The sequence below is a fragment of the Centroberyx gerrardi genome, chromosome 3 (assembly GCF_048128805.1).
Source record: "Centroberyx gerrardi isolate f3 chromosome 3, fCenGer3.hap1.cur.20231027, whole genome shotgun sequence".
Taxonomy (NCBI): Eukaryota; Metazoa; Chordata; class Actinopteri; order Beryciformes; family Berycidae; genus Centroberyx; species Centroberyx gerrardi.
In genome coordinates, this window is record NC_135999.1 from 30,283,579 (window position 1) to 30,298,720 (window position 15,142).

At 45.4% G+C, this 15,142-nt stretch overlaps 1 protein-coding gene across 2 annotated transcripts in view; it reads left to right on the forward strand.

The window, feature by feature from the left end:
- Positions 1-15,142, forward strand: part of meis1a (Meis homeobox 1 a) — a 44,379-nt gene that overhangs the window by 16,079 nt on the left and 13,158 nt on the right. For both annotated transcript variants that reach the window (XM_071917064.2, XM_071917062.2), the window contains one exon: positions 5,147-5,292. In XM_071917064.2, coding sequence (XP_071773165.1) covers positions 5,147-5,292 — 146 coding nt within the window. The remainder of the gene's footprint in view (positions 1-5,146; positions 5,293-15,142) is intronic.

Below are 15,142 nucleotides of genomic sequence, written 5' to 3' on the forward strand. Positions count from 1 at the left end.
AGGCTACATGTACGTACACACACTCTCACACACTCACACTCACACACACAGCCCTCTCTCTCCTCACAGTAGCAGTGTTGGGTGGGGGGTTCTGGTCAGTGTGTGTGTGTGTGTGTGTTAGCAGGACGTTAACACACGGCTGTTAGCGGGCCAAGTGAAACAAGTCCTGTGGTTTCACTATCTCCCGCATACATTTACAGTTTAGCACCGCTGCAGGGGGAGCGCCGTCTGACCTTCCAACCACGACCAACCTGACTTTTCATTTCACCCACCTCATAACTGAAGTACTTTCTGAAATTCACCAGCTATTTTTACTATTTTACCTGCCAATAGAGGGCTTTCAGGTGGTGTGACTGTAACTCTCTGGCAGCCATGTTGGAGGTCCTCAGCTCTGTGAACAGCTGATTGTGTTTCTGTCCGTCTCAACAGAATTGAACAGACGGTTAATTTCTGTCTGTTTCTGACTGAACTGATCATTTCATCACTGATCCATCTGATTGATTTAGTGTTTAGGTAATGTCAGCTTGTTAGCTAGCTAAATGAAGCATCGCGTTAGTTCATTCAGAACACTGAAGTCGTGCACGCTATCAGCTGATTGGCTATCGGTTGTCCAATCCAAGCCGACTCTCATCACCAATCACATTCAAACAACATGAGGCGGTCTTTATAATCTGCCAGCTCACACTGCCGTTCATTCATGCCACTGCTGCTGTTGACCCAGGTCGATGCAAATTCCTTCCACCACCCCAACCTCCTGCTGTATTATCTGCTCCCAGGATGCTTGTGCAAGCTATCTCTATCTTTTATGTTGGTTCATATTATTATGATACTATGCCTTGGGGGGTTTATTGCGCTCCCCGCAGAATCTCTCGCATGCTGCTTGGATTCATTGGAGAGCATCCTCAAGAGCAGAGCCTTTTCCGCCAACTGTATGACCATTAGTGCTATAATGGTCCAATCTCCTTTGACGTAAGTGTCTCTGACTGAACCATAGTATCTGGTCAGCTAACATCACTGTCTTGTTGTTAACACATCTGATTAGCACACTAGCTAACGTATCTAGCAGCAGCTAGGGTTAGCATGTTCACATTAACATCAGTGTTTGCTGGCTAGTTAGCTAGCTAACAGTTTGTTCAGGTTAACTGAGCTGACTCTTCTCAAGCTACAACTCAGAGTGTTTTGGAGTAGAGACTAGGGCTAAAGACAAGACAGTTTACTGTGTCACAGTAACCAAATCCACCTTATCACACTATTCACTTTTACTGAGAACGTTACTGAATGGATCTACAGCCACACCACAACAAGCTGACTCAGCTGCTCTCTGGTTCTAGCTGGTTCCTATAGATTTAGACTTTGTTAACTAACAGCCAGTTCTCCAGTGTTCCTCCATCATGGAACCAGACGTTGTTGATAGGAGGTTTGTGACACAGTTAGAATAGGACTCCCAGTGGTTTCCTGCCAATGTGGCAGCGAGAGTCGACTGTCAGCCGCAGCCAAAACCCCTCAGTGTTTGGCCGGTGGTTGGTGTTAATTTCCCATCCTGGCAGCACCAACACAGTAACATGTCCTCAGCAGAGAAAGCCATCACACAGGCTCCTTGAATGCCCTTCCTCTGCCATAGGAATGTGTACTGAAGCTCCTGTCGTTCTATTTCTTTGTTATAAAGGCATGTTTTGCTTTCATAGACAGCAGAGAGAAAGACAGGGAAGGTGTTTGGATCTAACGGTGTTGGTGTAGGAGGGTTGAGGTTGTAGAAGAGGTTGTAGTCAATTTCTTCTCAATCTTCCTTCGCTCTCTGAGTCTTTATTCCCAGGCTGACCTAAACAGTGAGGTCACCTTTACAGAGCGCTGGATTGGTCGTCACTCATCTGACCCCTCCTACCTTCACCAGCCAAGGAGAAATGGTCCGTAGTGGAAGTGTGGTGGAAAATAGACTCTCTCTCTCCCCCTCCCCCCCCCCCTCTCTCTCTCTCTCTCTCTCTTCCACCAGACCACGGCTAATAAAACTTTGTACAAACACTTCTTAAAAAGCCGAGCGATGGAGGCGGCAGGCTGTGACCGCCCGGCTCAAAGCGCCGCTCTCCTGAAGTGCAACTGGACTGTTTCATGTTTTGTTTTTTTTTTCTTCTTTTCAAATCTCACAAATGTAGAAAAGAGGGAGTGAGTCACGGTGTTGAAAGGTTTGTGAAAAAAGAGTGAAAAGAATGAGAGCTGAGGGGAAGGAGGAGGGGGGGTACAGATATGTGCGGGGCCTTCAGATGAAACTAGCCTTTTTAGCTAACTCTGTTTATTAATGTGCTTTATCCCTGTCAAATTAACTAATAAAATAAATTAAATTAGAGAGACGAGAGACTCAGAAAGACAGACAGAGAGAGAGACAGGGATAAATATTTAGCCACAGATTTGGCTAAAATTACCACCGCAGACTAGCTGTTTGTGGGATGATGTAGAAAAGACAAAGTTTTGGTGGAATCAAAGTAATTTCTGAAGCCTCTTTTCATTCATTTGCATTTACGGTAACGCTTTATTTTCCGGGTCCACAATTTCCTAATAATTTCCTAGAAAGGAACTGTTAATTTCTTGGGAAGTTTAATGGAAAGAAACATGAAGTGAAGCAGCAGTTCTATAGAAACTGTCAGCAGTCTGGAGAGTCGATCAGATACTGAACATTTCTAAAAGAGTTTCCTGGAAAGAACTGCAAAACTATAAACTATTTATTGGAAAAATAATAGGCAGAGGTCAATTTGGTAACCCAAGTCATTATTCATATAATTATATAATATAGTTATTTGTTGAATCCTTAATTAATTTTAGTTAATTTCTAATTTTCTATATAACTACTACATAATTTCATGGTTCTGTCTTGGAAACAACAGAAGAAACTGGAGGAACTTACCAACTACCATTCAACTCTTTCTCTATTTCCCCTGTAATTAGAACAGAATTTCATGCTTCTTTCCAGGAAACGTCCTCAGAAATTAACATTTCCTTTCTCGGAAATTATTAGGAAATTGCGGACCCGGAAATAAAGCGTTACCGCATTTACACAGAATCTGATGCAATGGCTTCCTCCTTGTATAAAACAGATCAATGTGAAAAACAGGCGCTCAAAAGTTTGATTCTGTTTTTAAAATCAACTTTGAACGACTCAGGAACGTAAAACTCCATCTTTGAACAGCTGCTTTTTGTCGATTTCTTACAAAGTTACAAACAGGTTGTGTTCAGATACATGAAGTGTCTCAGTGTGATGTGTGAGGGACGGTTTCTCCCAATTTACGGTCAGTCCAACATGACATGAACATTAGTAGCTTTAGCAACAAGCTAGTACCATGGAAATTTCACCGCTGCTTTTTCTGGCTGTTTTTGTGTCCGCATGTTGTCGACAGACAGGCTGGTATCTGCCATGAAACCAGACTCTCCTCCATGTTTGTTGCTTTCTGCCTCTCTTGTCGCAGCGCGTGACGTCAAATACGAGTCACACGGGGAGTGATGGGGAAAAAAAACACTTTCCGATCTGAGTGTTCTGACTGAGTTGCATTTTCAGAGATCCTGAAAAGATCAAATTCTATGTTTTTTTGCTGCTCAGAAAAAATATCTGACTTGTATCAGATATGTGAAAAAAAGCAGCGTTAGTCCATCTGCTGCCACACTGTCTCTGCCCATCTTGTCTTCACACATGGCTGTGGACCAGCCTGATCTTTCTCACCCGAGTCCCTACACAGCACTTTGACTCCCTCCTCCTCCTCCTCCTCCTCCGCCTCCCTCTCTTCCTTCTTCCCACAACCCACAGCCTTCCTCCTCCTCGTCCTCCTCCTCCTCCTCCTCTCCTCTTCCTGACTTGGGTCCACAGGTTGTTGTGAGGCCGATCTGTCACAATCCATTAGCAGGTTGGGCCGGAGTCACCGCCGGCTTCTCCTTACGGCACTGAGGGAGAGAGCAGAGAGGGGAAGAGGGATCAGGAGAGAGAGGAGCGAGGGAGCGAGGGTGAAGAGGTGGGGTGTAAATCAGCCTGAGGGAGCTGGTGGTTCGGCCTAATGAGGCTGAGAGCTTGTTTATGGAGTTACGCATCATTTTTATGATTATTTCCACCTTTTCAGGCTCCGCCACGCGGCAAAATCCTGCCTCTGTTTTTGGTAGAGCGAGGTAAAAAAAAAAAAAAAAAAAAAAAAGCCGAGGCCCTTATCCGCCGCTGACATGAGGCGGCGCGGCCTGCAGTCCTGCCACAGCCCGGGACTGTCGCCCTAACCTTAGCCCGGCGCTGTTAAAAACACTGAGGAGAAAATGAGCCTCATTAAACAGGCAGAGAATGTGCAGTAAAAACACTGGGCCGGCTGCTTTTAGTGGTTTTTACTTAAAATGCTGCATTATGTGCCACGATCCATAACTTGTGGGGGAATGGAGGGGCGCACAGAGGGGTATTGAGCAGGGCAGCAGAGAGAGGGGTGGGGACGGCAGGGTCACCAGTTCAAATCCCCTCATCAACTGGGAAAATCTGTGTGTGAGTAACGCTCTCTCCCCTGCACCTACTGCTGCAGTGCCCTTCAGCAAGGCATTGAACCCCCAAACTGCTCAGTGTCTGACTGCAGAAGACTGTCTGGACTGGGAAGCTCCCAGTGTGACTGTGTGGAAATTAATGAATGAATGTTGAGCAGGACAGTACTGAAAAATAGTATACATTCATAAAAATGAACAGCTGATTTAATAGTCTGTTTTCACTGTCAGCCCTTAGAACTCTACTGTCATCAGTTAGCCTAGATAGTAATAGCAAAGTATATATTAGCATATATTATAGTATAATAGCTACTTTTGAAAAAATCTGATATACAGAATACAATAAGACTTGGGTTTGATGGTTGCAGCGGAAGTCACTTTAAATATTACATTTAAATGCATTTAAATGCTATTTCTGTGTTTCATCATTTGTATATGGACATGTACAGATATTGTGATATTGTTAACTCTAAGACATATTTTCCTGGCTTGCATAATCTACAACCAGTGTATTTGAGCTTTGAGCCATTGCTCCTCAGCTGAAACATTGCAGAGGGAGCCGGTGATGGTCTACCATGTTGTAGGACCCCCCCCCCCCCCAAACACACACACACACACACACACACCCACCCAGCTCACGCCTGTGTCTGGACAGGTGACTGCCTGGATAACGGCGTGGCGTCTCCCAGCACGGGGGACGACGACGACCCCGACAAGGAGAAGCGGCACAACAAGAAGAGAGGCATCTTCCCGAAAGTGGCGACCAACATCATGCGGGCGTGGCTCTTCCAGCACCTGACCGTAAGTGGATCAGCCTCACACTCATGCACAGTCACCTCTGTGGGGCGTTTAGCTGAGGCTCCACGGCTGACGGTGAGGGAGCAGGTGGAGGTTCAGCTCTCTGGTGCCACAGACTTTGGGCCTTTATTTTGAAGGAACACACTACATTTTTGGGAGATTGTCTTGTTCATCAACTCAGCTGTTAACTGATGAGAACATAGACACCAAAATCATCCATGTGTTCCCAATAACCTAGAACATTGGCTTTGGTGCTCCATGCTAACACTTTAGCATACACTATGTTGAGAGATAGTAGTTCCATGCTAACGCTTTAGCATACACTATGTTGAGTGATAGTAGGCTCCATGCTAACGCTTTAGCCTACACTATGCAGTGATAGTAGGCTTCATGCTAACACTTTAGCGTGTAGAGTGATAGTAGCCACTAGCATTATCCCAAAGAGAAAAGGGGAAAAGTGAGAAAGTGGGTCTGTCAGTTTTGTGTGGGAGTTTGGTAAAATTGACATGAAATATGCTAGAAAAATAACACACTGTTTTCCATAGGAAGCAACGGTGCTGGGTGATGGGAGGCTATACAGCTAAAAATGGGACAATGGGACCAATAGGACAATCTCCCAAAAACTGCTGTATTCCTTTAAATGATAATTTTAAATTGAAAGATTATCAGATCATTCTGATAACCCAGGATCAATATATTGGTGTCTATTAGAGTCATTGTGGTTTCCTAAGTGCAGCTCAAGCGATTTTGTGTCTGAGACTTGAGTCTTTCATTGTCCGTAAGTCATATCAGAACCACCACAGTTTAACATTGAATTTAGAATGTACCAGCTGTAGACGAGCCGATCAGAAGCTTCAGCGGTGAAATGTGTTCCGGACTCTGCGGTTCTGTCTCGCTCAAGAACACTTTGACGGACTCATGGCTGTTTTTTGGGGATTGAACCTGTGACCTTCTGGTTATGTGACGGCCTCTTTAGCCACCAGCCCACCCTGCTGCCCCTTGCCCCCTTTGAAGTCGTGTTGACACCCCGTCCCCCCCCCACCCCCCACCCACCCAGGGACATTTTCAGTCCTGGGTGACGCCCTTTGACCTCTGCTGTGCTCCAGGTGTTTCAGGCTGTTTAGAGCCAGAGCCGCGACCTGAAGACTCTTTTCTTTTCAGTTTGTTTTAGAGGAATAAAAATAAAAAATCTCCCCCATGGCTATTCTTCCCCCTCGTACGGCAAAACTCATCAAATTCATATTTGCAGATTAAATCGCGGCAGACCAACACTTACTGATTAAAGCCTGACTCTATCCAAGCAAGCCGTCTGAATCGATGGCGCCACATGAAGAATGAAGAACATTAAAGCTGAACAAGGGGCAGTCGTTTGATAAGTTTGGAACTCCAATACCCAGAAACCCTGTGTGGTGACGTCAGTAAAGCGGTCTGTGACGCTTTATACCAAAGAAAACCAAAGAGACGAGAGAGGAAGAGATCTAACGCTGGTGAGTCCAGCTTTCTCTGCTCACTGCTGGTTAGGAGACAGATTGGATTTCACTCTTATTTTATTTTATTTTTTTATTTTACCTTTATTTATTCAGGGTGGTCAATTGAGAGCAGATGCCCTCTTTTACAGTGACGCCCTGATACAATACAATAACAATGAAACATAAAAAAACAAAAAAAAACAATATATAGAAAATAAATAAATCGATACATATAAGACAAAGCATGTTTACGGATCAATAAAAATTAAAAGAGGAACACTCCACTGTTAACATATCATTCAATAAAAGTTATGTTTTGTTTCATCACTTTCTGTGTGGAGAAGAGTTCATACCTGATATTTATTTGGGAGAATCTACAGCGTCCCATTAGTGGTGATGGGACGCTCTGCTCTGTTGTCTTTCTTCTTTGTGATTTCGGCTGATATGACGACTGGATTTCTATATGAAGCTCCTGCCTGGTGCAGCTTTAACAGAGTGTGGTTGTGTGGTGGCAGGTGTGTATGCTGGGGTTCAGGCAGGGTGTGTCTAAACTTCAGTGTGTATTATAACATCATGTATCCCCGCTGAGTTTTATATTAATATCACTCCATTTATTATTTTCTGATTATGCTGAAAGTACGAACGTAAGAACGAAAGGATTTTTTGGTGTTTTTACGAGAGTGAAGCTGAAGTGAAACGTCCAGTAAAACAGGGAGGAGGACCGGCTCGGTAACTAACTCTGCAAAATCCCCAGTCGTGTCTGACTCATAGGTTTGGCTGAGGCTAACAGAGCCATAACACCCCCCTACCACCACACACACACACATACACACACACACACACACACACCTCCACCCCACCTATCCCTCCCATGCCTCCCTGCCTGCCTCCATACATGGAGAGGCTAAATCGGTCGGGCTCGGCGGGGGTCGGGGGCGCTGCCAGGACTCTCTGCTGAACCTGGAGGACGCCGAGTCCTGCAGCAGATGGGAGGTGAGAGGAGTGATGGGTGAGGGGTGGGGGGGTACCTGAGACAGAGGGGGGGTGGGGGGGCGTGGGGGGGGTGTTGGCTTCCGAGGTTAAGGTTGTGTGAATGTGTGAAGGGTAACCGTACGTTCGATACCTGACATGAAAAATAAGCAGCGGAACTGATGTAGCAACATGCAAGCAGGTCTGATGGTGGTTTTGGCCCGATGTTTCGGTTTGACGATATATGGGGCCGATATCGGTCTTTTATTAAATATCAGATATCAGTTAGTGTCGTACACCTCTGATGTGATGGAGGTTCCTCCTGATCACAGACACATAAAACAGGCTGGAAAACCTGAAACATGACATCTGATTTTCTTTACACATTTTATTTATTCATTTAATTGTCGAATAATGTGTTTTGGAAATTGTTCATTTTAAACGCAGTAATGTCTCCCAGAGTTTCTCTACCAGTGAACAGGTGTGGTGTCTCTCTGCCTTAAAGAGCTGCTGACACTAAAAGAATTTCATCAGTCTGGTTTCAGTGGAGAGTTTTAGTGTCCCATGATGCTCTGAATGCTGTTTCAGAGGCTTTTCACCCTGATGAGAAGAAAACTCTGAGGGGGAAACACTGAATACTTGTGATGTTTTGGCATGAAAATGAAATATCATCACAAAATATCAGCTATTGACGAATCCGGCCCGGGCCCGCAGTCGCATGTTGTCCCTCTCTCTCAATATCTTTCATTTCTCACCACTGTGAACTATCAAAAGGCAAAAATATGTCTCAGTGGAACCTTCAGTGACGTCTTTCCTGACTGTTTTTGTAACGGTGAGGAATGACGAAACTGTTGATTAGCTGAATCTCTGCTTTAGCATTATATTTCTTAATCTATCATGCTGCGTTTTAATCCTTTTGCGGCAGGCTTGGCAGCAGCTGCACCGATGTGTTGGTGAAGAGGGGGTGGGGGTGGGGGGGGGGTGGAGGGGTGAGGGGGGTGTTTTAGCTCCATGGCTCGTTCCCCTGAAGTTGTACACAAAACATTGCAGCTCATAAAAGCTAAGCCACAAGTCTACGTGCTGGTTTCACCACGTGCCTCCCCCCCTCCCCCCCTCCCTCTCTCCCTGTTTTTTTTTAATTTTATTTTTACAAAGTGTTTCATGTAAAAGTGAAAAAAAAAAATCCACTGGAAGGCGTAATCCCTGTTAATGCAATTAGTGTGTAATTTGCCACCCTCCTGCTCACAGATGTGCAGTAATAATGCCTCTGCTGGCAGCGGCTTTTTCACAAAGCAGAGCAGAAACAGGTGGGAGAAGCTTTGTGTACGCCACCATTTGTTTACGGTTGCCCAACTCATTAAAGAGGAGCTTTGGCTTACAAATTACACACGCCGCCCGATCAAAACAGCTGGAACGACTTTGCACATCTGAGCGCTTCGTAGCTCGACAACGAGAGCGCCGCAGAAATGTTCAAACTCCGGCGTCGGCCCGAAGAGACGAGCGAAACGACTCCCGAACTTCAAAGTGAGCAACGCAATTACAGAGAGAGGTTCCCCCCCGCTCGCCTGTCCGGCGGTGAGGAATGGGCCTCCTGAGCGGAGCGGGACAGATGAGTTAGCAGGAAGCCCCGGCGCTGACCCCGCCGCCCCCCGGCCTGCAACCATCAGGGGTCAAAGGGCAGCGGGACACCTCCATCCATCCATCAGCGTCTGTTTACGGCCTCAGAGCCGCAGATGTGTCCGGACCGGCCCGGCGGGGACGCCGCCGCCCCGCTCCGCCACGAGTTCAGCCGCCACCCAGCGCCCCGGAGCCCCGGAGACACGACACACGGGAAGTCCCTCTCACGCTGTCATGAGACCAGCAGGCTGAGATGCTACCAGGGAGAGATCCACCGTGACTCGGTGTCTCCCAGCTTGTCTCCGCGCCGCTCCGCCTGCCACTGCTCCCTCCATGTATGACCAATCTCATCATATTCATGTTTGCAAATTCAATTTTGGCAGACCTCCCCTTCCTGATTACAACTTAATTCTATCCAAGCAAGCGGTCAGAATCGTTGGCGCCACAGAATTAAAGAATGAAGCACATTAAACATGGTTGTAATTGTGTTTATGCCCTCGGCCTCCAAACATAGAGGCTAAAAATGTGAGTCTCCGCTGCTGAAGCTCTTCCTCAATATGTCCTTTGTTGAGTTATTATCTGCTATCTGCTGCCTCTTTGTCTCTGTTTATCTCTCTCCGCCTGTAGCTCAACACACAGCCGCATTTAGAAGTAATGAGAGGCTGATTATTGGTGTTGGTGGCAACGAGGGGGAGAGAGGGAGGGAGAGCTAATAATAACAGTGATAATAATGATAATTATAATAATGTGTGTCCTCAAAATTTCAATCTCTGCTAACTACAAAACGGCAAAAATCTCGAAGCGCGCTGGTTTGTTGGAACTACAGTTTGACTGATATGAGTCTGTGAAGGCTGATATACCAATCCAGGTCATTTTTGGATTAAAGCTGCCAATAACCGATATTTTGTGCCAATATTCAGTCAGTATGATTACATTTGACCGTTTTCATGTCAAAACATTACAAAAATAACAAGTGCTCAGTGTTTCCCCCAGAACTTTCTTCTTGTCAGGAGGAGACTCAGACGGTTCAGGGTGTGGAGACAGATATTTGAATTAAATACATTTGAATTTGTCAAGCTCATACTGAACCATTGAATTAAATAAAAATGTAAATACAATTTTTTAATACATTAATTGGGGAAAAAAATGTGTAAGGCACAGTTTGAAACTGATTGCAATGGATACAAAATAAAATGTGCATATTAGGGAATTTTACTTTTAACTATAACTTCAAATTAAGTTTTCTCTCTTCAGACTGAGCTCTCTGAGACTCATCCAGGGATTTAGGAAAAGCAAACGAGCAAAGATTCAATCCAACAACATCGGAGAGCGTCCTGCTAACTGCTATACTAGTTCTCACTGTAGCCACTGTGGCCAATCACACACATTCACTTTCTGATGTGATTTCCGCTCTTTTAGCGCAAATTTCCCTAGGCTCGGTCAAACTCATTTCACCAAATCACACACCTCTGGGTTTGGTGAAAATAAAAGCTTCTCTGATCGGATCTGGAAAAATAAAGACAGTAATAAAGTTCATTTCTACAGCTCTTCTCTAAAAGCAGAGTTTCTAAAAAGCACAGAAACGACAACAGTAACGTCTATAAAACAGAGAGAGAGAGAGAGAGAGAGAGGGATGGAGAATAGAATAGAATAAAATAGAATAGAACTTTATTGTCCACCGCAGCAGTGAGCAATGAAGAAAAATGGAGTTAGGAGAGATTGAGGAAAAAAGAGGTATCTGAGAAAGAGATAGAAGCAAGCAGATTATTTTTTCGGTGTGTGTGTGTGTGTGTGTGTGTGTGGGGTGGGGGGGGGGCATCTGAGTTCATTTTCCCCCAACGGCGTCCCATTGTGTGAGGAAGGGTGTTCTCTGTTCTGCGGCTCTCTCACCCTGCAGTGAAAACATCATCCATTACCTCAGTGACAGGCCCCCCAGGGACCTGGGGCCCCGGCGCCCAGCAGGGGCCGCCTTTATTGACCCCCAGCACCCCCCCCCCCCCCTCCACCCCTCCACCCCCCCCAAAAAAATGTCCAGCATGTGGTCACATACATCACGGAGCGCCTTTCTTCCCTGACAAGGTAAATGAGCGGCGTCTAGGCCGTCAGATAATGAAGCAGAGAAGACAGACAGGCAGACAGAGAGACAGACAGAGAGACAGACAGACAGACAGACAGACAGGCAGAGAGACAGACAGGCAGAGAGACAGAGAGACAGACAGACAGACAGACAGACAGACAGGCAGAGAGACAGAGAGACAGACAGACAGACAGACAGACAGGCAGACAGACAGGCAGACAGACAGACAGACAGAGGAAATCTTCAGCAGGTTCAGGAAGACTCGCTTCACAGAAAAGAAACACCTTCAAGGAACTCTTTAGGTGAAAAAAGCATGAATAAGTGCTTTATTTAAATTTTTTTTGTGTGCATTTTTTGACAGATTTATATACAAGTAGTAAAGCAAGAAAAACAATGCATAATAACTGAGTAAGACATGATTGAAGAAAAAATAAATACATAATAATAATAATAAATACAATAAATGATCATTAAATAAAATAAATTAAGAATAATAATAGAATTTAACAATAATACATTGGTTATAATAACAGATAGTAGGATACATTACTAAATGGGTAGAATATGTAAAGTCAGAGGATAAATCATTTCAGCAGGTAAACACTGGACAATGTTTCTATTTGATAAATTTAAGTGCTTTAAAGTTGTTAAACTAAGAAACAGGACAGCAGGGAGTGAAATGTGTAGCAACATGAAGTCCAGCTGTTCATTACAGCAGATGTGATGAAGACAAACCATGGTTCATATTGTATTAACCCAGTTCTGTATTATTATAACAGTGAACAGACATGTGGATCAAACTCACTGTGACCGACTGAAGAGCAGAAGTGTAACACAGCAAGAGAAACCAAACGACTCTCCTGCTGCTCTCATCCACATCTTTTGGTGGAACATAAATTATGAATTCAGGTTTCAGAAAGACAAATTTAACAAAAAAGAGGGAATTCCAAGACACTCTTAAAGCAAAAACATTAAAAACCTTAAGAACTGCTGCTTCTGAAACAGTGTTTAGACCATGGGACACTAAAACTCTCCACTGAAACCCAGGATACTAACACTAATTATATCATCATGCATACTTCAAAATCAGATTGTAATTGTATGGAATCTGATCAAAAAGTCTCATTAGAATCAGTTCAGGTCCCACAGACAACCAGTTTCTACAATAAATCTGTAATCAATCGACACTGACTGGACCAGATCTGATTATTATAATAAAAGACCAATATGTCTAACATACACACACACACACACACACACACACACTCCTCCTCACTCCAAATGAGTGGTAATTACTCCCTCTAACAGGTTTACTGGGCCACTAAACAACATAACCCCCCCCTCCCCACACACACACACACACACACCAACAGGCCTCCAACCAGCAGGTATAGAGGAGTTTCATACCACACACACACACACACACACACACACAGCATCTCCATGGTCCAGTGTTCCGTCATGGCTGTGTAGTAATGAGGCTGGTTGGCTGTAAGAGAGTTTCTCATTAGAGTATTGAGTAAGGAGAGGAGGAGGAAGAGGAGGAGGAGGAGGGAGAGGAGGAGGAGGAGGGAGAGGAGGAAGAGGAGAAGGTGAGGAGGAGGAGGAGGAGGGAGAGGAGGAGGAGGAGGAAGAGGAGAAGGTGAGGAGGAGATACAAGGAGATGAGAGGAGGAGGGGAAAAGATGAAGAGGGGAGAGGAGGAGGAAGAGATGTGTGTGTGGTAGAGACAGTGGAGGCTTGTAGGTTAGCACATGTGTGAGTGTTTGCATGTGCGCGTGTGTGTGTGTGTGTGTGTGTGTGTGTGTGTGTGTCAGAGCATGACAGAGTGTGTTTTTGAAGGTGTGTTACATGTATTTACCTGCCTGCAGGAGCGTGTGTGAGTCCAGACCTGCAGCCTGCCTCCAGTGCTGTTAATGTGCTGATGAAAGGAGGTGTGTGTGTGTGTGTGTGTGTGTGTGTGTATAGATATATATATATATACCCTAATAGACCTTATTCCCACGGCGGCCATTTTGAAGTGACTCAGGCTGGAGGAAAAAGTCAGTCCAGCTCTGTCCTGCTGCTGTGGACCGACAGACAAACTTCAGGAATCGGTCAAACATTTATTATTTCTCAGATTCTCCACTGAACTGGAAAACATATTAGAAATGAGTGAATCTCAAGAATCCAGAGGGATATAGGTTCACATTTTGAGGGAATATATTTGCCCCACACACATACGATATGTAATACAACTACAAGCATAAAGTGTTTTGCTCTTAAACACACACAGTCACGCTGGTACATATGAAATGTAATACACCTATAAACATGCACTGTCTTTTAAACACACACACACAAACACTCCAACCAGGTATAACTGCCTTGTGGTTAATTGTTTGAGCGCTCAGGTGGAGGCAGGCAGCCAGTCATCACCCCCCCCACCCACACACACACACACTGCCCCCCCCCCCCCCCCCCCAACCCCCATCCCGGAGGGCGTGGCCAGGTCCTGTCCCAGCATGCTCCTGGAGTAATGGCTGATGAGTGACTCTGAGCTGGTGTTTCCCCCCAGGAGCTGATCTGGGGTCAGATTACCTCCTCCACACTCTGACCTGACTGACAGCTTCAGTTCATCATTTAGATCAAACTGTCATCCGGAGAGACTGAAGCTATAGATCTGAGATTATTTGCTTTATTCAGTCTCCATCATCACTGTGGTGTTTCTGCGCTGCACTTCCCACAGATCAGCTGTCAGTCAAACAGTGTGTAATCCAAAAATTCACATTTCATGGGAAACCTTTAAAAATACCACAGTAATATTGCTCCTTGTGTCAGACTGCGATCAGTTCATCACTCCTAAAGACGAACTGGGATCAGCTCAACCTGCTCAGCCTTCATGGAGGTTCAGTAAAGCTGATCTGAGAGCAGCCTGGAGGTTCAGGCCCGACCTCAGCACTAATAGCAGGTTTGGGGCTGGGCCAGGCTGGGAGCGTCGAGGCGGTCGGAGCCGCCGGTCCTGCTAACAGGATTATAATTTTATAATGAGCAGGTGGCTCCAGATTAGAGCCTGAGTGGAAACTCTGAAATTAGGCTGGAGGTTCACCAGCCTCTGCTGCCGCACCATGTGTTTCTACTTTCCACTCATTTTTCGGAGGAAGATTTCGCGGTTTCACATATATAGCTTGTTTTCATGTTGCATGCGATGGGGTGTGATGAGCTGCTGGGCCTCGTCCGTCCGGACTGAAGGGAATATGAATCCTTACAGTAGTCTGGTTGCTCCGGCGCCCTATCGGCTCATTTGACACTCGTAAAACGAGTTGTTTTTCTCGGCTGCAGAACACTGAGACAATCTAAAAGTTCATGCCTCCGGGAAACAGTTTCTCGCCATTCTTCACTCACTTTGCTTCATCTCGTTTGATGAAATTATCAGTGTTGTTGTGGAACAAAGCACCTCCCTGGAGAAGGCTGCTAGACACAGGATGAAAATTTGATGAAGCAACATCATGATTATCAGTCTTTGTGGCAAATTAGATGCAGTTTAGGCCAATTACCTACTATCAGATCACATGGAAAACACCGAGCACGGCACCCACTCTAAATTGACTCCGTGGCGGAGAGAAGAAGGGGATGGGGGGGGAGAAAGAAAAAGACATCAAAGACTTTCCATCCCTGCCTCCACCGCAGAGAGGGATGTGGTTCATCCATCTTCTCCTGGTGCGGCGAGGAGCTTGTCATTT